The sequence below is a fragment of the Temnothorax curvispinosus genome, unplaced genomic scaffold (genome assembly GCF_003070985.1).
Source record: "Temnothorax curvispinosus isolate PA1 unplaced genomic scaffold, ASM307098v1 QBEX01006268.1, whole genome shotgun sequence".
NCBI lineage: Eukaryota > Metazoa > Arthropoda > Insecta > Hymenoptera > Formicidae > Temnothorax > Temnothorax curvispinosus.
In genome coordinates, this window is record NW_020216048.1 from 241,972 (window position 1) to 261,844 (window position 19,873).

The following is a 19,873-nucleotide window of genomic DNA, read 5'->3' on the forward strand; positions in this document are numbered from 1 at the left end:
AATTAACGCGCGGGAATGAGCAATTAAGACATCGACGTAGCGATCTCGCTGTATGACCGATTCAATTAAGAAGCCCTCTGTGTCTGGTGCCTCGGCGGAGCGTGCTCGTGTGGTGTATTATCGTTATATTTACTATTAAAATATATTCCTCGCTCCGAAAGGGTGGAGCCTGTCTCGACCAATGGGCTCTCGTCGCGTGCCTCGGGTCGTTACGGAACCTGCAAATTGATAAGAATACATCGCCGTACCCTTCGGCCCTTCATTAGCCCTCTCTCCCGCTCTCCTACGTCCGAGCGAAGATGTCGGACGCGGAATACATTTTTATTCGCACCCAGGGCGGTCGCCTTATCACGCCGTTCTTGTCGTCATCTTCAAGGGCCTGCAATTTGTCTATTACCTATAGAAAAGATCTGACGTGCGTACGAAGCGGGGAAACACGTGTACGCTTTACGCGCTTCGACGAGCTGAAAAACGGAGTAAAAGTCTGATCCCATTAACTACGGGAAATTTTTCCATCGTAAAGAGTTTATGGGAGAGCGAAATCTTGTATTTCCTGGGACAGGGCTTTCACGCAACGAGTGTAACGTAAGAGAATGAAATTGCATTTCGAAGTCAAGATTGAAAGATAGAAGACGTCTCCTAAGAGACATCGGGAACAGGAGGATCGCATGGTGATCGAATGAAAGAAACCCGATTTACAATAACAACTATTTATTTATAGGTAATAATGCTGAATTACAATGAATACACTTCTTGCCTCGATACTAGATTGTATAAGTCCGGTCGCGAAATCGGCGTCACTAGTCACCGTCGCCGTGACTCGCAGTGTGGCGACGACAAAGTCTCTCCCCCCCCTTCTCCTCATTCCCAACTCCGCCCCGCAAACGTCTTGCACTTCTCTTCTTCGCGCAGTCCATGTCACCTTCACCCTCAACACCTCGGTATCGCTTTTCTCGACCGAGAACCGCACATTCGGCGATCATTTCGACATTCATTTTGTTGCATCGGAAACTAAACGATTTGAAATATATTCGCTATTCTTTTCGGAACTTATTTACGGTGAAAATTTGTGCGTGATCGATAGCCGTCAATATTGCCTGTCTCGCGTGAGAAATCGTTTCAATCGGTTCGCTCCGTTAATCTCTGTTCTTGAGATTTAATTTGTACTATTTGGCGTCGGCCAAAGTCATCCTTGCGATCGGCGTTTGCCGATTAGAGTCAATCCCTACGGTTCTCAATCGTGAAAAACGTTACTTGAATGCCCTTCGTGTCAACCCCCCCTCACGGTTACCATTCCCTCCTTCCTTTCCCTCCGTCAATCGGTAGCGGCGATGGCAAATACGGATCAGCTATCGGTGGTTAAATTTTCGTTTCTCTACGTTTAGCATCGTCTTAACGGGCTTTAGCTGGTACGATACTAGACACTATGATTATGTGAACTTTACAACACAAGAACCTTACGGCAAAAGACTTTGTACATGGATCTTAAATACGGGGACCGTCCCCGGGGAAATATCCTTGGCGCCTTCCTCGCTCTGTATCGGCGCGAACGCGCGTCTTACGGGATCGTCGAATTCGGATGTCTCTTTTCCGCTGCCGTTTCCTTTTTCCTCGCTTTATCTATTTTCGCACGCGCCAAAGATATTTCGCCGGATTCTCCGGCGGTCAACGCAAACGCGGGACACACGCAATATGGATTAGACTTACTTGTTTCGGTAGTAACTAAGTTATTTATATAAATAAGATGTTACGATTTAAGACGCTAGGAGAGAATCCTCCGTTGTTCTGTTTTTTACCATACATACACACGCACTCACGCACGCAAATACTCGTAAGACTCTATCACGTTTGCTCTCGTTTTCTCCCTCTCTTTCCCTCTCTCTCTATATATCTGCCGTTCGCTCTTTCTTTCACTCGCTCATTTTTTCATCGAGACATTCTTACTCTCTTTCTCTCTCTATATATCTCTCTCTCTCTTTCTCTGCCTCGCTCCCTCTCTCGTTTTTCTATGATACAGCACTCGAGTCGCGGCTCTAATCTCGTTCCGCGTCGAATCCAGAAGAGACTCGCTCGTCAATTTTCGCGCTCTTACGCTCATTTTACAAAAAGCCGACGCATTTCTCGGCGCTGCGACGTGCCCGGCGAGAGAGAACTGCATTCTCGCGAAAAATCGTCGCGACATCGAGACGCAACGATCGGCGCCACCGAAGACGCCGATTCCGGGATATATCGAATGGGCCGGTCGCGACGAGGGCCCGCGACTCGACATTCGTTTCGCAGCTGGCGATCGGATTGGGCCTCGCGCGCGCCGCCGCGGCGACGTATATAATAATATTAATAATGATAATAATACTCGAAATCGGCGCGCCTCACGATGCGCGCGACGACGGCGTGGCCGCGCCCGATCGCCTGGAATCCCTTAAAAACGATTATCTAATTAATTCGCTCGATAATTAGGAGATAGGTACCTCTAGGAACGCATGCACTCACGCACGCACTCTCCAGCAGTCTTTAGAAATATGCCTCTCTTATATCTCTCTCTCGTCCGCCTCTCCTTCTCTCCCCTTGCTCCCGATTTCCTTTACCGTCCCCTCCGCCTACTTGTCCGCGATCGTCGCGATATCGCGAAAGTCACGCAATGTTCGGTCATCATCCGTCAACGGGTACAATCGATGGTGCGTACATTTAGAGAATTGTCTCCTTCCGGGGGTTCCGCCGTCGTCGAACGAACGACGCGACCCCACGATCGCCGCGAACGCGAATTTGGGAGATCGGGCGAATATCGCGTCGTTGATATGTGTGCGGATCGGTCCGCGGTTCCCAGTTCGCGAATCCCGACCGGACCGATCTCGATTCGAGGGCTTCGCTTATCCTGCCCCCTCGAGCGTCGAAAAACGCGGCCGATCGCGGCCCTGTACAAACGCATGAACAACCGCGCGCTTTTTTAATTCGTTCATCGAAATCGAGTCTGCCATCGCTTAGCGCACGCTCGTATCGATACTGTGTCCGGAACTTACGAATCTCCCGACGACAAGATACTCTCGTGGAACCTCCCGGCATTCGCGCGTTCGCACTGCTATACATATAAGTCTCCGCGGACACTTGCGCGAGATCGTCTCACTCGGAGTCTTGATCTTCCTCGTCGAATCCGTACGGTTTCTTCTCGCGGTCGATCATCACGATTCTGCCGCTTCTGCCCGCTCTCTCGTTGTGTGGGTCCGCTCTCGTGGCTTCGAATTGCGCTTCCTACTTCGTCCGATCGATCATTCGCTTCGGCTGCTCGCTGCACGATCTGCCTGCTGCCCCCGCCTGCCGTCGTCCGGCCTCTTCTAGGTCGCGCTCGTAAACAGAACGGAGTTTTTGTAGTAACCCGTCCGCGACTCTGAAACAGAAGCGATCGCAGGTGCACTCTGGAGTCCGTGCTCGCGCGTACGCGGCTGTCGGTCTGATGAATTTTACTTTTATCGGATATGAAACATCGTGCGCTCGCGATGTTTCAGTAATAACGGCCGCGGGATGAGAACAAGGCGGGCGTACAGAGCGCTAAATTTAGATCTTATACAGCGCCGGTGTAGCGTGAGTGTTAGGCGTGTCGCAACTCTTAATGGGAATACAAGAGAGAGAGAGGAGCGGATGTCTCGCGGATGAAGATGCATACGGGAGATGAATGGTCGTGGGCGTAATTCCGCTACGGGATGGAGCTCAGGAGGATTCGGCGGTAGGTGCCTTCGTTGCGGCGCGATACGGCGAAGGTGGACCAGCTGGGTCATTCGATGATCGTTCGTTGGGAAGAAGGCGCCGCTCACTAATTATCGCTGGCTCTCGAGACGCAGATGAACGCGGGGGGGACGCGCGAGGTGGATGAAGAGATGGACGAACCGAGAGTCGAGAAAAAGGGGGCGATAAAGGGGAGGTAGAGGGGGAGGGGGGAGGGAGTTGGGAGTCGGAGCCCTATCGTGTACGCACACGTTCGTAAATACAAGTCCGGCCGAGTCATCGGCCTTAGCCGCGGCCTTTGTGATCGAGCCGCCACTCTACTTTTTATCGAACTGTCGCTTATGATTGAAAATCACTATACGTTAATAGTCCGCGTGATTCGGTTTACTCGTCTCTCTCTCTCTCCGCGCCCATCTATCGTCCGGGCCGCTTCAATCTGCCCGCCCTGACTCTCTCGGGACACGTTATTTTGTTCAATTAACATGCGTGTGTTGATATTTTATTCTTTTCTCAGTGGCCGGTTCTAAGCACTCGGCGAAGAGAGAAAATTTGAACGAGCTTTAACGCGCGATAACATTGTTATATAAAAAAAATATAGTAATTTTAAATCGTTAAATTTCTTAATGAAAGACCAACTTGATACCGTGCGCGCTTTTGCGAAAATGCTACTTCGCCACTTTCATTCTTCTTGCGATAGATTTGTAAGTAACATTACTGTCGATAAAAAGCCCTGGGGGCCAAGATGTAGGAGTTGATTTTGCAAGGACGTTGCCAATTAAGCAGACTTGTTAATTCCTTTCGGGAGCCCCCGAGAGGGTGGACGGGCGGGCGGGCGGTCGAAAAACGATTATTTACGTGCAACGTCACGCCGGCCTGGGCCTTGGAGCATCGAAATCGCGCTACGGATATAGTTTTTGCGCGAGTTGGAAACTTCCTTCGGACAAGTTTCCACGGAGGAGAGCGAGGCCAAGTTTCGAATATGCCGGGGCTATGCCGCTGACGCCTTTGCAAGAACCGCCGCCTCGCCCACCCTCCCTCGAGACGCGACCGCCCCTGAAGAGTTTCTAATTAAAGATCCGAACTTTATTCCGTATAGCAAGAAATCGCTCTACGCGTACTGCACGAGAACTGCGCTCTCCGAATCCGAAAACTTGAGAGAGAAATGTTTTGAGATCGCACACACACAAGTATACCGTACTATCGTATACGCATGAAGATGCCGATTATTACGATGGTAAAATAAATAAAGAGAATGTACAAATAAAGTAGAACGACTTTAAATTCTATGGAGTACGCACGCGCGAAAATAATTTCGTGCTTTCGTTCAACGCACCTTGAAGAGGAGACTTGACTTGGTCCCTCTCGGCCGCTTGGTGCTGCCGCGATTTTCTCTCCAGCTCGAGCTCCTGCACCAGCGATTCTGCGACAAAAAAAGAAGCATACAAAATTGACAGACAACTGAGGCAACAAAACGACCGGGTGTGTGTGCGTTGTGTGTGTTGTGTGTGGCAAAGCATTTATAATATGGCATTTATAATATAGCCTACATAATACAATACTGTTCCGCTATGTAATCAACGCGCATAATGTAGTCTCACTAGCGTTCTCGGGCTTAAGATTAATATCGGCGTTCGGATAACGCGCTCCGCTGCCTCGACAGCGTTGAAGGAATCGCCTCGAGGAGAGAAGTCCGTCGGCTCGCAACGCGCACGGACGGCGCGGCGGGAACGACGCGCGGATTCGACGAGGCGTGAACCACGCGCGCGAAGGATGAAACGAAGCGGTAATTAGTGCAAAACCGGCAGCTACCGTCAGCCGCGCGCAAAAGGGGGATGGAAAAGGGACGAGCGGGATAACGGACGAAGGCAGGCGTGAAAGGGCCGCGGGTTTGCTCACTGAATTTCGCAAGGATTAGGGTGAAAACTGGAAAATGTCCCTTTAATGATATCGCGCCGAATTAACCGGGCACACGCGTCTCGGCTCCTGCCCTTTCGAGCGATTTATGCAACGGACACCGAAATTATGCCATTTTCTTCGAGAAAGAATATGTTATATCGAGACAAATTGACATTATTATTTTTCATGATTAATTAATTGCACTTTATTAACGAGTTAAAAACTCGAATGCGATCCGGTCGATATAATGATTGAAGAGAGAAAGAATTTTTACATTTCGTCTTTAATCATCTTTATTTATCGATTGCAATTGAAAATCGCATAAGCGGAGAATTAAGTGGGAAGATAGCAAAGAACATTACGTAGCGCGGGCGCGCGATGAAAGGACGCGGATCTGATCGGTAAGCGTGAAATGGCGCCTCCTTGAGCAAAGAGCAATGGTAAAATCCAATTGCGAGGCCATTAAGTCCCGGTTAACCGGCGTGCGCGCGGACGTGCGAGAGGAGTCGGCATCGACAGTGCTCTCTGTCCCGCGCTCGCCCTTTTCCCCGCTGTCTATCCCGCTCCATCTTCATCGCCGGGACTAGAGACGGCGGGGCCGAGATTCCATTATGCTTTGAGCAACAATAGCTGAGGGCTGTTTCGTGGCACGTGGGTGTGAATTCGTGCGTTCGTCAGGGCCGTTATATTCCACGACTTTGGGGCACACGGAGAGCAATGTTTGCGTTTCGCTGAGCCAAATTACCTCTCGCGCCCTTATCCGCGCGCGGGGTGTCGCGTCCCTTTGATATCCAAATGACAATTTAACTGCTCCAGATATATAACGCCTCTCGCTCGCTCGGCGAGTCTCACGGAGGAGGAGGGTGAACGGGGGAGAGAAAGGGAAGGGGCGAACCTCGAGGCGAAGGGCCGATTTAAGGAAACTTTCTTGCCTCATTCGGAACGGTCGAGAATACACCCTTTTGTTGTATCGAGCCGAGATAAAGAGCACGAAAAAGCGATTTGATTGATTGTGCGCATACTTCTTTTTTTTAGGAGGGATTCTCTCTCGTCTCTCGTTTTTTTCCATTCTAATAACTTGGTAGACATTCGCCACCGTCATATTGTCCGTCGATCCGTCCGACGTAAGAAAGTGATGTGCACAACGACGACGACTTGGAAATCCAGATTCGCGATTTCTCGCGGATATCGTTGCGTGCGTGGCGTATCGAATGAAGAAAGAAGAGAGCTCGTCGTTCGATGGATCCCGTGGAATTCTGCAGACAGCGCATCTCGAGAGTCCAAGAAGAATGAGCCCGCTAATAGTTTCGCTACCGTCTTACACACCCTGACAAATCGTCCGGACAATGAAAACAATTTCAGGCCGTGGCCGCCGTACGGGGCCCCTCGGCCGGGGCCCTAAACGGTTGGTATTGTATGCCATCGCATCGCGCGCCATATCGCCCTGGCTTTTTGGAGGGGGTGGTAGCGCGGCGCGAGGCGAGGGCCCCCTAAAAAAGACGTCCGCTGAAAAAGAAGAGAGGGGGGGGGCCCCGGGTGGTTCTCGCCCCTCTATGACTCCGCATTTATCCGCACGTAATTAACTCCGGCACAATGCCGACCGCGAGGAGAGGCCACCTTGCCTCACGGGTAGAAGAAGAAAACGAACCGAATCGAAATCGAGGACGGGGCGAGAATGCGAGAGGGAAGGCACGGTCTCGCAAGTCTCGGGTTCTCGCAAGAACTGGAAAAACTTCCGCGCATTGTTCGCCCGGGGATCGAGAATACACGTTCGCTCTCGTACGCCAACTTCATTATTATATTCCCCTTAAAACCCGGTTCGACGAGATGAATTCCACGAAGGAGACCAATAACTCGCGATTGATAAGCACTCTCTCGCCAGACGCTCGCGCGCACCTTATTCCACGGGAGTTTTTTGCGATTACACAGTCGAGAAGCTTCCTCCGTGAGCCTGCCCGAGAACGACGGCCTTGGGATTTAACCGGATTTGCCGCGGCGGCGCCGGATATCGGATATAATCGTCAACGTGATGAGTGCACTCGACATGTTTCGTTCTTGCGCGAACGGCGAAAAAAGCAATTTAAGTATCACATCGAAATGACGGTAATTGGCTGAATGCTCTTGCTCACTCGAGCATCTCGAGGAGCCGAGGGTTAGTGACGTTCGCGAGCAAAAAGGGATATAGGGCGCGGGACGAAGGTAAAGAGGAAGCGCGGAAGCGTCTAGAGGGTTGATTTCGTGTAGCATCGCGTTTTTAATGCTCTGATCTTTATGTAAAGCAGAAGAGGTTCGAAAGGCAGAGAGGAACAGCACAGCAGCAGCAGCAGCAGCAGCGAACGGAAAGCAGAGGGCCGGAAAGCGAGATATGGGGAGGAGGGGGTGAACGGAAGATGCGAACAGGGCTGGGGATAGGCGCTTGAGCGCCAAGCCGACCATGAAATTGTATGAATCAAGGAGCCGCATGGAGCAGCGCGGAGACACAAAAAGCGGAAGAACTGGGAGGAGAGAGAGAGAGAGAGGATGAATCTCCGGTGCGCGGGTCTCTTTCCCTCGCTTTCGAATCGCGCAAATCTTATAATTTCAATTTTCCGTTAACTACGATCATCCACCATCGTCTCTTCACTTTTTTTTCGCCCGCACATTCTGTTCTTTCTTCTACATATCACAAAGTCGTACTAAGAGATGTCTGTGTCGATTCAAACGCGCCGCTAATTCCCGATTCAGTCGCGACTTATTGTCTGAAGTCTACCTCGGCGATGTCGTCAATATTTTTAAAAAATAAAAAGAACACGATATCCAGGACGATCGATGAGTCTCGCTCGGTAATTGTTCTTTCTCCCGCCCACATAAAAATCTCTCTTTCGTATGCCATTCGCGTCGAAGCTCTCCAGTAACGAATTTAATCCCCTCGCAATCCGCGCGCCTTTCCAATCGGCGCCCGCGGCGACGCAAAATCATAAGTCGGGGACAGACTTCTCTCCCTCTCTTTCTCTCATGTGTATTCATAGTAGACTTAATAGTCTGCGAAAACAGCATTGGCCATTATTCAATTCGTCTTTTTGTCGTATAACATTCAAGTTACGCATTACAGCAATTAAAATATATATATTTTTTTTAACACATTCCTGAGATATCGTCATTCGAGATTTATTATTCGTTATTCTTCAGAACACGTAAGAAAACGCTTCGACCAAGTCGTGGTCGCCGTGCGGGGAAGGTCTTGGAACAACCCTAATATTGCTGACAACACCTACCTCACCGTCAGCTTGCAACCACGCGAGCTACCATCGCGTTGAGATCGAAACCTCTACCTTTCTGCTGCCCTCGCTCTCTTTCCCGCCCCTCTCCCTCCCCCTCCCCCTCCCCCTCTCTTCCCCGCCCGATTTCTGTCTCGGCTTGTTCGCCGGAAAACCACGTCGTCGTACCTCGTGGATATATTCAAGGCGGGGGGATGTTTCCAAGCCCTCCGCCCTACCTCCGTCGCCCACGTCGGCGCGTCGGCTTCCTTCGGCCTTTATATCGCCCGTGCACACGCGTCACGCTTTATCACTCTTCCGCGGGGTTATTGTCTTTCCGCGTAAATGGTCTACGCACGTGTACGCATGCAGGTGCGACGCTCGCATTTTCTCGACCGCGTGGGCGGCTGAAAAGCTGGAAATAATCCGACGCGCGCGCGAGCGTTCAGCAGTTCCCGTCCATCGTCGTCGTCGTCATTTTTCCTTCCGAGGCGATACGCTTGATTTGCGGGACTGAAGCTTAAAACTTTTTACTTCTCGACAACGTTTGACTTTCATTTTTCTCCCTTTTTCAGTTTATAGACCGCACGGTATTCAAGGTTAATTCATTCGTGGAAGCGCCCGAGCGCGGCGTGTAAAGACTAAAAGGGTTTAGCGTTTAACGACGTTAAAGCCGTAGCCGTATGCTGATGCTGATGCTGATCTCACGAGACATCGATGAAAAATGATACCGGCGCGCCTCGATGCCTCGATCGCGATTATTCCCATTTCGAATAATTCCCGAGGACTTCGTCCATCAAATATTAATGCCCGCGCGGCGATTTAGAGTGATTGCGGTCGCAGGGTGGAAGATGGAGGTACAGTGCACCACACCGTAGAGCAATCTCGCAAAGTCTCGGTGTGGGTGTGTTTGTACGTGCCAACGTCTCTTCGTGCGGTGGAAGAAACACGGTCGGGCAGGATAGGAAGGGGAAAGAAACAGGGGAGTTAGGGGGAATAAGGGGGAAGGAATAAACGATAGAGACGGCGAAGCTGAAGATGGTGGTTGGAGAAGGAGGATGGAAAGAGCGAGAGCAAGAGAGAGACGAAGATAGAGAGAGAGAAAGACGGAGAAAGCAACAGTGCTGCGAAATCAGGAGGGAGGTAGGACAGGGGCACGGGTAGGAGGAAGGAGGTTATGGTTGCTGCGAAATTATTGCATATAGTCTGAATATTAAAGCGTGGCGGAGTGCTTCGTCGTACTCTGCGGATGGTGGACGACGTGGAGGAATCGCGCGTCGTGCATACTTGTACACGTACACCACGTCGTACGTATCGTACACGTATGCACGCGCGCGAGAGACAGAGAGAGAGAGAGAAAGGGAAGAGAGGCAACGTGAGAGGGGGGGCGGGAGAGGTAGCGCAGGGGGCTGAGGAGGTTTAAGGGAAGCGCGGAGAGAACGACGCGAGTGGAAGAAGGAAGGGAGGACAGGTAACGCCACCGAGAGCCGCGTTGGCCGCCGGGGAAATTACGGCTCCTTCCTTACTTGCGAGAGATGTGCATAAACTCTGCATTACAGCCAGTGGCGCTCATGTGAGCGCACCACGCGCGAGAACACGCGGTCACGGTCGCGAAGACCGCGATCGCACGATTGGGAAGGTCGGGGGTGCGACGCGACGCTGTTAGCACCAGGTGCTCTCCCGCAAAAGGGTTTAACAGCCAAAGGCGGTCGGGATTTAGGATCAAACTGAAAGCGGCAAAGAATGGATTTTGAAGGGAAGAATCGACCTAAATAATCTGCTACAGAATTAATACGCGAAATACTTTTTGATAACCGGATCAATGGGATTTTCAGATTGAAACTTGCCGGGAGATTTATCGGTCACCGACCAAAAGCTTGGATACCACGAGAAACACGTTTCTTCGATAACGATGTGACAAGAATGAGAGCCATCGCTCGTATAGAATGCATGACTCGAAGACGCGGCGGTGGCGGCGGCGGCCCCTGAGGTCCCCTCAGTGGCGTAAGTATCCACCTCAGACGACGTTACGTCGAACCACCTCTTTCCCCGTCTCTTCCTCCCGATGGTCACCCCTCCCATCCCCTCTTCCCATTTTGACGCTACCGCTTGACTCGTCTCTCGTTGTCTCTCCTCTCCCGCGTCACCCCCGTCTAAATCTCCGTTGTTTATTGCAAATGGATTCCGCATCATGATGCCCGGGTGGCTGCGGGACCCTATTCAAATACCTCGTGTTTCCTCGTCAGGACCAGCTCGGTCCTTCCCCCCTCTCCTTCCCTCTCTCTCCCTCCTCCTACCCTCTTCGTGCACGGGGTTGTTATTGCCGGCGGCGTGATTGCTCTCGCTCGAGATCTTTCGAATAATTTACTTTGCACGATACCACCACGACATACTACCGCCGTCTCTCTCTCGCCCTCGGGGTCAATCTCCTCTCTTTTCTTCTCTCTCTCTCTCTCTCTCTCTCTTTTTTTTGTCAGGGTAATCGAGGATCGAAAGCACTCGGCCGGAAGATCAGAAAAATTGAGTGGATCCTAATACGGGAATGCGATTATCCGAATTAGCGGATCCCGCCGCTGGCTCTGGGCCTGAATCTTCGCATCGTCCTTCCCCCTTCCCGTACTCCCTTGACCTCAAGTTTCTAACACGCGACTGCTACTTTCTCGAATTACCGTAAACTTTACAATGTAGATAGCAGACTAGCTTTCCTGAGCGATTTTATTCTTTCCCGTCAGGCGACTCTTTAAATTCTTTTCGAAATATTTCGCCAAGGTAATGTAATTCGATAGTGAAACTCGAAGGGGCAACATGACGTATTGGGACACGGCCGGGACGTTTCGAGATATCGGGAAAGAGGGAGAAGCGGAGGCAGAAACAACATAGCGATCGCGATCCTCCGTTAACGATAAGTGGCTTAAGTACTCCTTGTTTATTTTTCCGCGAGCAGTTCCGTGGAATACCGTGGGAACCGCGTGGAATCGACGACCCGAACGTAACGGGGTACGACGAGGGTGAAGTAGCGTGCCGTTTGGGAGAACTGACCTTGGTAATTTTGCCAGAAGGCCGACGCCTGGCTACCGATGAGATCCAGCCCATATCCCCATGCGGGCTTCTCCGGCGTCGACGGTTGCTGGGAAGGACGCGGCACTTGCGCCTCCCGGTACTGCTGGGCCGCTGCCTGTTGCTGCTGAAGGGGTTGCTGCGGCGGTTGTTGCTGCGACGATTGCTGCTGCGACTGAGAATGTACCGGACTAGCCTCCGGCGGCTCCGAACTCGTGCGCGCCTCCGCCGTTACGTTCTCTGCGTCACAGAAAGATAGCAATCGCCCGATTATCGCGATGTTAAAAAAAATCCGTCTCCGTCTCTAAATCCTTCCCTGTGTATGTAACCCATAAGATCGTGACCGTCTCGCGACTCACCCCGTCGCACGCCAAAGTGGCAGAGTGGCGTGCCTTTTGATTTGAAATTAGTATCGCGACTCTCTGGATTTGACAGAATTAATCAGCGCTACCAGTGACGGCAGCAGCAACAGCAGCGGCGGCGGCGGCGGCAGCGACGGAGGCGACGGTAGCGGTAGCAACGAGAGGGGAGGGAGAGGTAACGCGAAAACGATGAGGTGGAAGAGACGGTGGGGAGGCAAGAGGTGAAGGGAGCCAGGACGAAACATTATATCGGAATAAGAGATTTCACTTAAAGGGTTTCGCGTTTGAGTTTTGGTAGTGACAGGAAGAAGGGTGGTGTGCCGCTTGTTGCTGCTACTTCTACTTGCCGGAGGATCATGGGGCGAGACGCGCGGTGCCTAGTCAAGGTGCTGGAGCAATGGGGGAGAGGAGGTAACAGGGGAGGGGAAAACAGGCTGCCATCAGCCAGCCGACGACGGAGAGGGATTGCACCGCCGGCAGGGGGATAAGTAAGGAATCATATTCTGCCGGGTGTCAGGCTGTTTGCTCTGCCTCGGCGTATTAATTAATTTATTCCGAGATCACCGCTGGCCCCGGGGCTCTTAACGGAGAGACTGACGACGAGCTCGCGAAATCCTAAGAAAACCCGTCCATTTGCAGCGATAGTCTGCGTCTCTCGCGTCTAATCTATACTCGCGATGAAAATCGAGACGTTTTTTTCCACCATGGCGTAGAACAGATATTAGCCAAGAGTTTTCAGCGCGAGAACAGAGCGTTTTAAGTATTTCTCTTTAAGCTCTTAAATATAAGCTTCTTAGGTAAATGATACTTTTTATAGATTTGCCAGGGTGAAAACTTGTTCATAGAGAAGGCGATTCGCACGTACCGGTGATCGCTCTGACTTGCTCCGAAGACGCGCCCGTGGCTTTGAGGGCCTCCTCCAATTGTGTGCGCCTCTTGATTTCCAGGTCCAACTGTTCCTGCAGCCGTTTCCTCGCTCTCCGTTCCTTCTTTAACCGTTTCTGATAAACCACTGTAACAAAGAATAACGATCATTTATAATGTGACTGATAACAATTATTTGTAATACGTTTCGCGTCAACGAATGTTGACACGCGCTTGAGAGTGATGCGACGAGAATTCGCGCCAAATTCGCGCTGACCATCTTCCGTCCCCCGGGTGGCGGAACCCCGGTGTGGTCAGAGTCCGACGGAATTATCCTGGCGTATCATTCTACAGCGGGGGGCTTCACACCAAGCACGGCGGGCCCCAAAACTAAAAGTACACGTCTAAGCGGGGGTCCGAACGTCTCGTCAGCTACCGTGCGCGGATCCGACGGTAGCCGGTCGAGTCGAACGCCCGAGACGAATCGTTTATCGATTTCTCACAGTGAGTCACGCCGCTAAAAAGATACAGGGAGTTGCATCGGACTCCCGCGTTTGCATAATATATGAGTATTAAGCTAATGTGAATATATGCAAAGACGTATAAAAAGTTCAATAAGAAAGAGAATAAAAAACTGCTCTTTGCATTTCATTATTCGTCAGTTTTTTTCATTTATTTCACTGACAGTATTTAGGTTCTCGTATCGAGAAATAGGTACTTAATTTAAGACAAAATATATGAGAAAAATAAGTTAGAGAATAAAATATACTTTATGTACAATAAATATAAAATATACTTAAAAAAAAAATATATATATATATATATAAAATATATTTTTCAAAACGATTTTAGTTCCAGAGAATAAATTCAACATAGAATTTAGAACGTGATCTGAGACTCGGACAGACTCTCAATCAATCTAAAGTTTCTCTTCGTACTTATTTTAAAATTGTGTCACGGAGCATTCCAAGGCAACTTGTTGTTGACCACAAGTATTACGACAATGCAGGTAGGCTTGTTCGCTCTTTCGTGTCAGACCATTCATTCCGGTCGTGGTCGCTGCACTTTCAGACTTCTTTTCCGGATTCCAACGTTCCGTTCTTTGTCGCCAATGCAGACGTACACGAAATCAATTCACCGTGATGCGCGCGCGCGCACACAAACTTGCATCGGAACTTGCATACAAACCACATGCACGCGCGCGCGCGCAACGTTAGATACACGTGTAGGAGGGCGCGAATTCGTCACGGCAACGGGTGTGCACGTAGGTTCGCTCAGATACAGCATACAGGTCGATCGGTTTGATCGGTCGAGACCCCTCGCGTCGGCGTCTTTGAACGGGCTCCCTCTCCCCCTGCCCGCTTTAATTATTTTCCGTCATTGTGAACCGGCGCGTCCGGCCATTGTATCCTCTCCCGGGCGCATCTCGGCCCTCGACACTTTTGGCTCGATCTCTCTCGCGGGCTTCGGCTTTGTTCGACGACGATTCTGCCTTAATCGTTCCTCGTTGCGCCGGGTTCAACGAATAATGGCACGGCGCGGCGGCGTCCCCGTCCGGCGTCCGATGAGACGTTGACCGGTTCTTGCGTCCGTTCGAATCTCGCGAAAGGGTACCCCGGGGCAAAAAGATTAGGGTTCGATCGATTATGCCTCCTCGATTCCATTTCTTCGACCTTCTTCCGAGACGCCGTTGAAGACAACAATATCGCAAACGCACGGTTCTTTAACGTTAAAGTATCGAAGGTTCTTATATATATATATATAAAAAAATAAACATATTGAATTACAATCTTCTTTTTCGACGTTAATAATTTACGCGTATTACCCTGTGTGCAAATATGCAAGATCTTCGTGCAGTCAGTTAATGTACCGAAATGGATCTGTCGCGATTCTTCAGGATGGTATATAGGCTCGGCGGAAGACAGTAGCTCCTACTCGCGTTCTCTCGATTTAACATTACCCTACCCTGACAGGTAAAACGGTAGCGCGAGGCGTAGGTACCACGTCGCCGTGGGCGTACTCGAGTACGACGACATACCTTCCCTTCGCTCTCGCGCCGGCATAGCATGGAGATTAGGGCACGCGGCTTTAATCGCCCTCCACTCGCGCGTCATTTCTGGAACGGTAATAAGAGGATCGTATTGCCGCCGTGGAAGTAAATCGTCGTGAGCCCGTGCAAAGGCATCCATCCACTTTAGATGCAAATGTATTTCTCATTCGGCCACACACCGACATCGCGAGAATATCAAGAATTTTTCTCTTAAATCTCGCTGCGCGCGCGCCATCGCACGCGTGTGTATGTGCAGCGTGTGTATACGTGCGCGCGATTAAACGTCGCGGAAGCGTCGTCCTTCTCGTCGCTCGGGTCTTCGGGATCGAAATTGAACGTCCACGGATCTGTCGTGACTCTATGGTTCGAAGTAACAGCGGATACCATCGATGAGCCATCGTAAGTGGGTATCGCGATCCTATCGATCGTGTCTCGCAGGTGGCCACTGGTTGAGCATCACTGATACGTGATTGATTCCCGGCAGACAAGGCGCAGACAACCCCTTCGTCCCCTCTACCTCTTCGCCATGGCCGTGTGCCCCTCCTTTTCCTTCTATACCTCTCCGTTTCCCTCTCGTGCACTCTTCTCCTTATCCACTTTGGCATAACGCGCCTCCGAGACGTTTCTCTTCGTTCCTTTTCTTTTGCTCTTTCTCTCTTTCTCTTTCACCTGATGTTTCGTCTCCTTCGCCCTCTCTTTTCCTCTTTCTGTCCTACGCGAAACGAAACAAGGGTGGAGAGAAAGTGGAAGAGGGTGGGGGCGGACAGGAGGACGAGGTGGGCAGAGGGAAGAGGTTGCGGGACGGCAGCAGCAGGGAGGAAGAAGGGGGCAGACTTCTCGCAGTGACGGGAGGGGCGGTGAGGAGGAATCGGGGGGAGAGAGAGCGAGCGAGCGAGCGCCGGGGCACGGGGGGACAGCATTATGATGCAAAGATGGCGCGGCGGCGGCACCCTAGAATTAGCTCGAGCACTCGCCATTGGCCGCTCAGCAAACCACTCCTTCGGTAACAACCGACTGCATACGTTGCATACTAAGGATACACGCGAAACGGCAAAGAATTGCCCCGAATGGGGCTGCTCGCTCCAAGGATCCGACGACGTCGTCCACGGTGTCAGGCCAGGACGAGGAATGTATCCGCCAGATCTGCGTTCGTTCCTGGCCGTCTCGCGACGAAGGACGAGTCCTTTTCTTCCGTGATATTTTGTTAGGCAATCGCGCGAGGGCCTCGCGCCGATCCCCATGATTGTAAACTCAGACAGGACTCCTTTTATCCGGTTGACTACATTGTCTCGATTTTTCTTAAATACAATCCAGCCGGAAATATTCTTTTAATGCGTGGACACGCGTTATATATTTTTCCTTTTCTTTTTATTTGCAGCATCATGGAACGAAGGGGGCATCATCGTGTATACCGAATCTGCGCTGCTGTTTCGACGACAGGAATCGTTGTGTCTAATCGAGTTCATCCGTGACCGCCGCGCAAACTCGACAGAAAACACCGACATGGTGCGTCACTCGAAGGGTACCAATCGAGCGACGACAACAGCGGGTCGTAGATCGAGGAGGAACTGGTAATTTGATGTTAGCGGATACCGGGGAGAGAGATTGCACGGGATCGCGGAACAGTGTTAGTGATGGCTGGGCGCGGACGTTGCTGCGCGGGGGTCTAAGGTCTTAGGGATGATTCCAGAGTCACGGTCGCACGATCTCGCTCTCGAGATTCGACGAGACGCGAGAGTACGACGGCGGACAATACTTTGCCGGTCGCGAAAAACTCTTTGCCGTTCCATGGCTCGCCTCTTTCTCTCTCTTTTCCCCCCCCTTCTCTCTCTCTCTCCTTTCTTTCTCCTCTCGGTACTCATCGGAGATACTCGGGCTTTTTGCGCGTTACTTCGCCTTGGATGTAACTTCGGCGTAATTTCTTTCCCGACCAAATCGAGCTCGCGCTCGGCTGTTCGGGCTGGTAACTATCTGAGCAATATCGTCTTAGGGATTTCAACGCAGTGGCTTCTTTCTTGCATTCCTACGAACGTCGGAGGAAAAACTTCGCGGTATTCGATCGTTATCATCCGCGTCTATCCTCTTCTTATGTATCTCGCGCGATCTTAATTATCCCTCAAGCGCATGTAATTGCATACTTTGGAGCTCGACGCGTATGTCATCCAACATTCCCACATTCGTGTTTTTAGATAGATCGCCGAACGCCCTATCCATATATTCCTAAGAGTTCTAAAAATATTTTTGTTCGGACCTTTCATGCAAATTAGACGCGTTGAGACCGACTACTACATACGTGCGTGCACCGATGACATCGGTGATTACATAAGGCGCGTAACAGAAAAGAAAAGAAATTCGCGGTCGATTATGAAATCAGAGCCGAGGTGCATGCAACTCGCCGAACGGTCGCCTCCCGATGCGGTAGATCGCAGATAGCTGAAACGCCGAGTCGTTGTGCATCGGGCAGGAAGGCCACGACGAAGGGAGAACGGGAGAGAGATGGACAAGCGATAGAGAGAGAGACAGAGGGGGGAGGGAACGAAGGCGGAGAGGGTGGTCCATTAGATAATGCAGTCAACAGAGAGAGCGGCCTCTCTCATCGGGCACGTCAAAATACATCAGCTACCACTGTGCGCTCGCTCAGAAATCCTCTGACCGCTCTCGGCGTGGACTCCCCACGTCGAAGACTCGTTGGCTGGTGACTCTCTCTCACTCCCTCTCCCGAAGTTCACCGTGTGTTTAACGCTCGCCCGCCCGACAGGACACGATAGATCTCGATCGCCGATATCGAGTTCCGCGGCGGCGGATAGGTCAGAAATCGCCGGGTTCCGTACGAGAATGCGGTACCGAAGCTATTTAACCTCGGAACCATGGAAGCACCCCGGCATCGACTGATTTATTCCGAGATTTCCACGCGAATTCCTCCCGAGTCGAATAATTTCCAAATTATACCGTCAAATCGTCCCCGATGTGAAATCGACATATTGGTTTCCACCGAGCCGTGCAGATTCTTCGAGGCTGTAACTACAGGAGGGCAAATTGCTCTTAGGCAAATTTCAAGATGTATATCTCATACATCAAGAATGATATGAAACATCGTCGCGGTCGATTGCGGATAACGCTTCGGGATCGTGTCTGCCGGACGCACAAACAATCAGTGCGGGGCAGGAAACGTAATAGCCGAATCCAATCAAGGAACCTGCGGAAACTAATATAGAGTCAGGGCGTCTTACCCGGACTGTGCTTAATACCCAGAGCCGAGAGAGAGAGAGAGAGGGAGGGAGGGAGGGAGTGTAAGGGGCCCTCCGGGAATAGCAATATGATTTACATTTTGTGGTTATATTGACCATTCTCGCCACCTGCAGCACTCGCTCTCCTTCGCAGCCCCCGGGCTGCGCCAAGAATGACCGGCTTCCATTCCGGAAAAATTAATAATAGCTCGCCTTCGGGTTTGTTAAAATCGATTACCATTCCCGTTCCCGCGGTAACGCCAGCTACTGATCGACATTTTTTTTCCTTTCGCAACAACTCGACCTCGCGCGCAATAAATCGCAATTTTATAATTACTTTCCCGCGCGTTTCCGTCTGAATGTTTCGCCCTTCGGCCACGACGAATGATATCGGTGTTAATGGGACCCGACGATTTTTCCGTTTCGATGACAATTTTCTTTTTTCGTCTGTCCGTCAAACTGGTTCGCTTGCTCGCTCGATCTGGGCGCGGTCGCTCGTTTGATTATCCATATTCGCGAATTAATCGCGCGAACGACGTCGGACAACGGCGACGGTTATGAGTTGTTACCCCTCGAAGAAATCCGATTTGCTTAAAAGGGCAAGACGGTGAGCGTGTACACCGTAAACGCGTAATTACGATTCATGAAGGCGGACGGACCGGCGTCTGGACGAGCTCGTAATCTCCACAGGACGCGTTTCTCGAGGCCCCAAAACCAACCGAAACACCCGTTATCCGTGACGGGAGGGTGCAGAACGGTTCTTAGGCACCTACTAGAAAAGCCGCGCGGTCGCTCCAGCAACGCGCGCGCGCTCGCGCGCTCTTCTCCGACGGACAGCATCTGCGCTCTACGGCTCTCGATATCCATACTGTGAGCTGTGTGTTGAATAATATTACACTTAGCCCGTACCCACTCGGACGATTATAGTTGGAGGCAACGTCGATAGTAGTAGTTAGACCGTGCATCCTGTGCGAATGCTAATTTCGGAGGGTCCCCCTCCGTGTTCGAAACTAACTCGAAAGAAGAATTACGACGCGTGCTCCGTTCGCCGACGTCGATTCGCGGTGAAGCGAAAAGAATCGAAGTCGACGGGATAAAATTGTAACATCGGCGGAGAAAGACGTGTCCCGTGCGCGTGACGATCGATCGATTTCGAGACCGATTCAGAATTCGAGCTTCGCGAGTCAGGGACAATCGACGCGAACGAAAGTTCCTCGACCGGCCCTTCGCGTCGCCGGGGTCGATGGGGCTGCGTTCCTCGTTCAAATATCAATTTCCCGGTGACAACTTCTCGGCGGCTCTCGCCACCCTCCTGCTCGCTATTCCGACCCATATGGAAATGGAGATCGGTCATCGAAATCCAGTTTGCGAGTGGAAACATCCCGAGAGGGTCAGCCGTCTTATCCGCTCTTCCCTTTTTTCGAGCTCTCCCCTATCCCCACCGGTCTTTCCGCGGTATAAACC

At 51.3% G+C, this 19,873-nt stretch overlaps 1 protein-coding gene across 3 annotated transcripts in view; it reads right to left on the reverse strand.

Annotated features, from left to right (window-relative positions):
* Positions 1 to 694: 694 nt before the first annotated feature.
* The window catches only part of LOC112455629 (dachshund homolog 2), a 182,860-nt gene continuing 163,681 nt past the window's right edge, over positions 695 to 19,873 (reverse strand). For 2 of the 3 annotated variants that reach the window (XM_025017659.1, XM_025017661.1), the window contains exons 9-12: positions 13,134 to 13,280; positions 11,889 to 12,146; positions 5,051 to 5,137; positions 695 to 3,382 (exon numbers count right to left, since the gene is read on the reverse strand). In XM_025017659.1, the coding sequence (XP_024873427.1) occupies positions 3,330 to 3,382; positions 5,051 to 5,137; positions 11,889 to 12,146; positions 13,134 to 13,280 (545 nt within the window). In that variant the 3' untranslated portion in view covers positions 695 to 3,329. The remainder of the gene's footprint in view (positions 3,383 to 5,050; positions 5,138 to 11,888; positions 12,147 to 13,133; positions 13,281 to 19,873) is intronic. The other variant, XM_025017662.1, reaches the window with a different exon arrangement.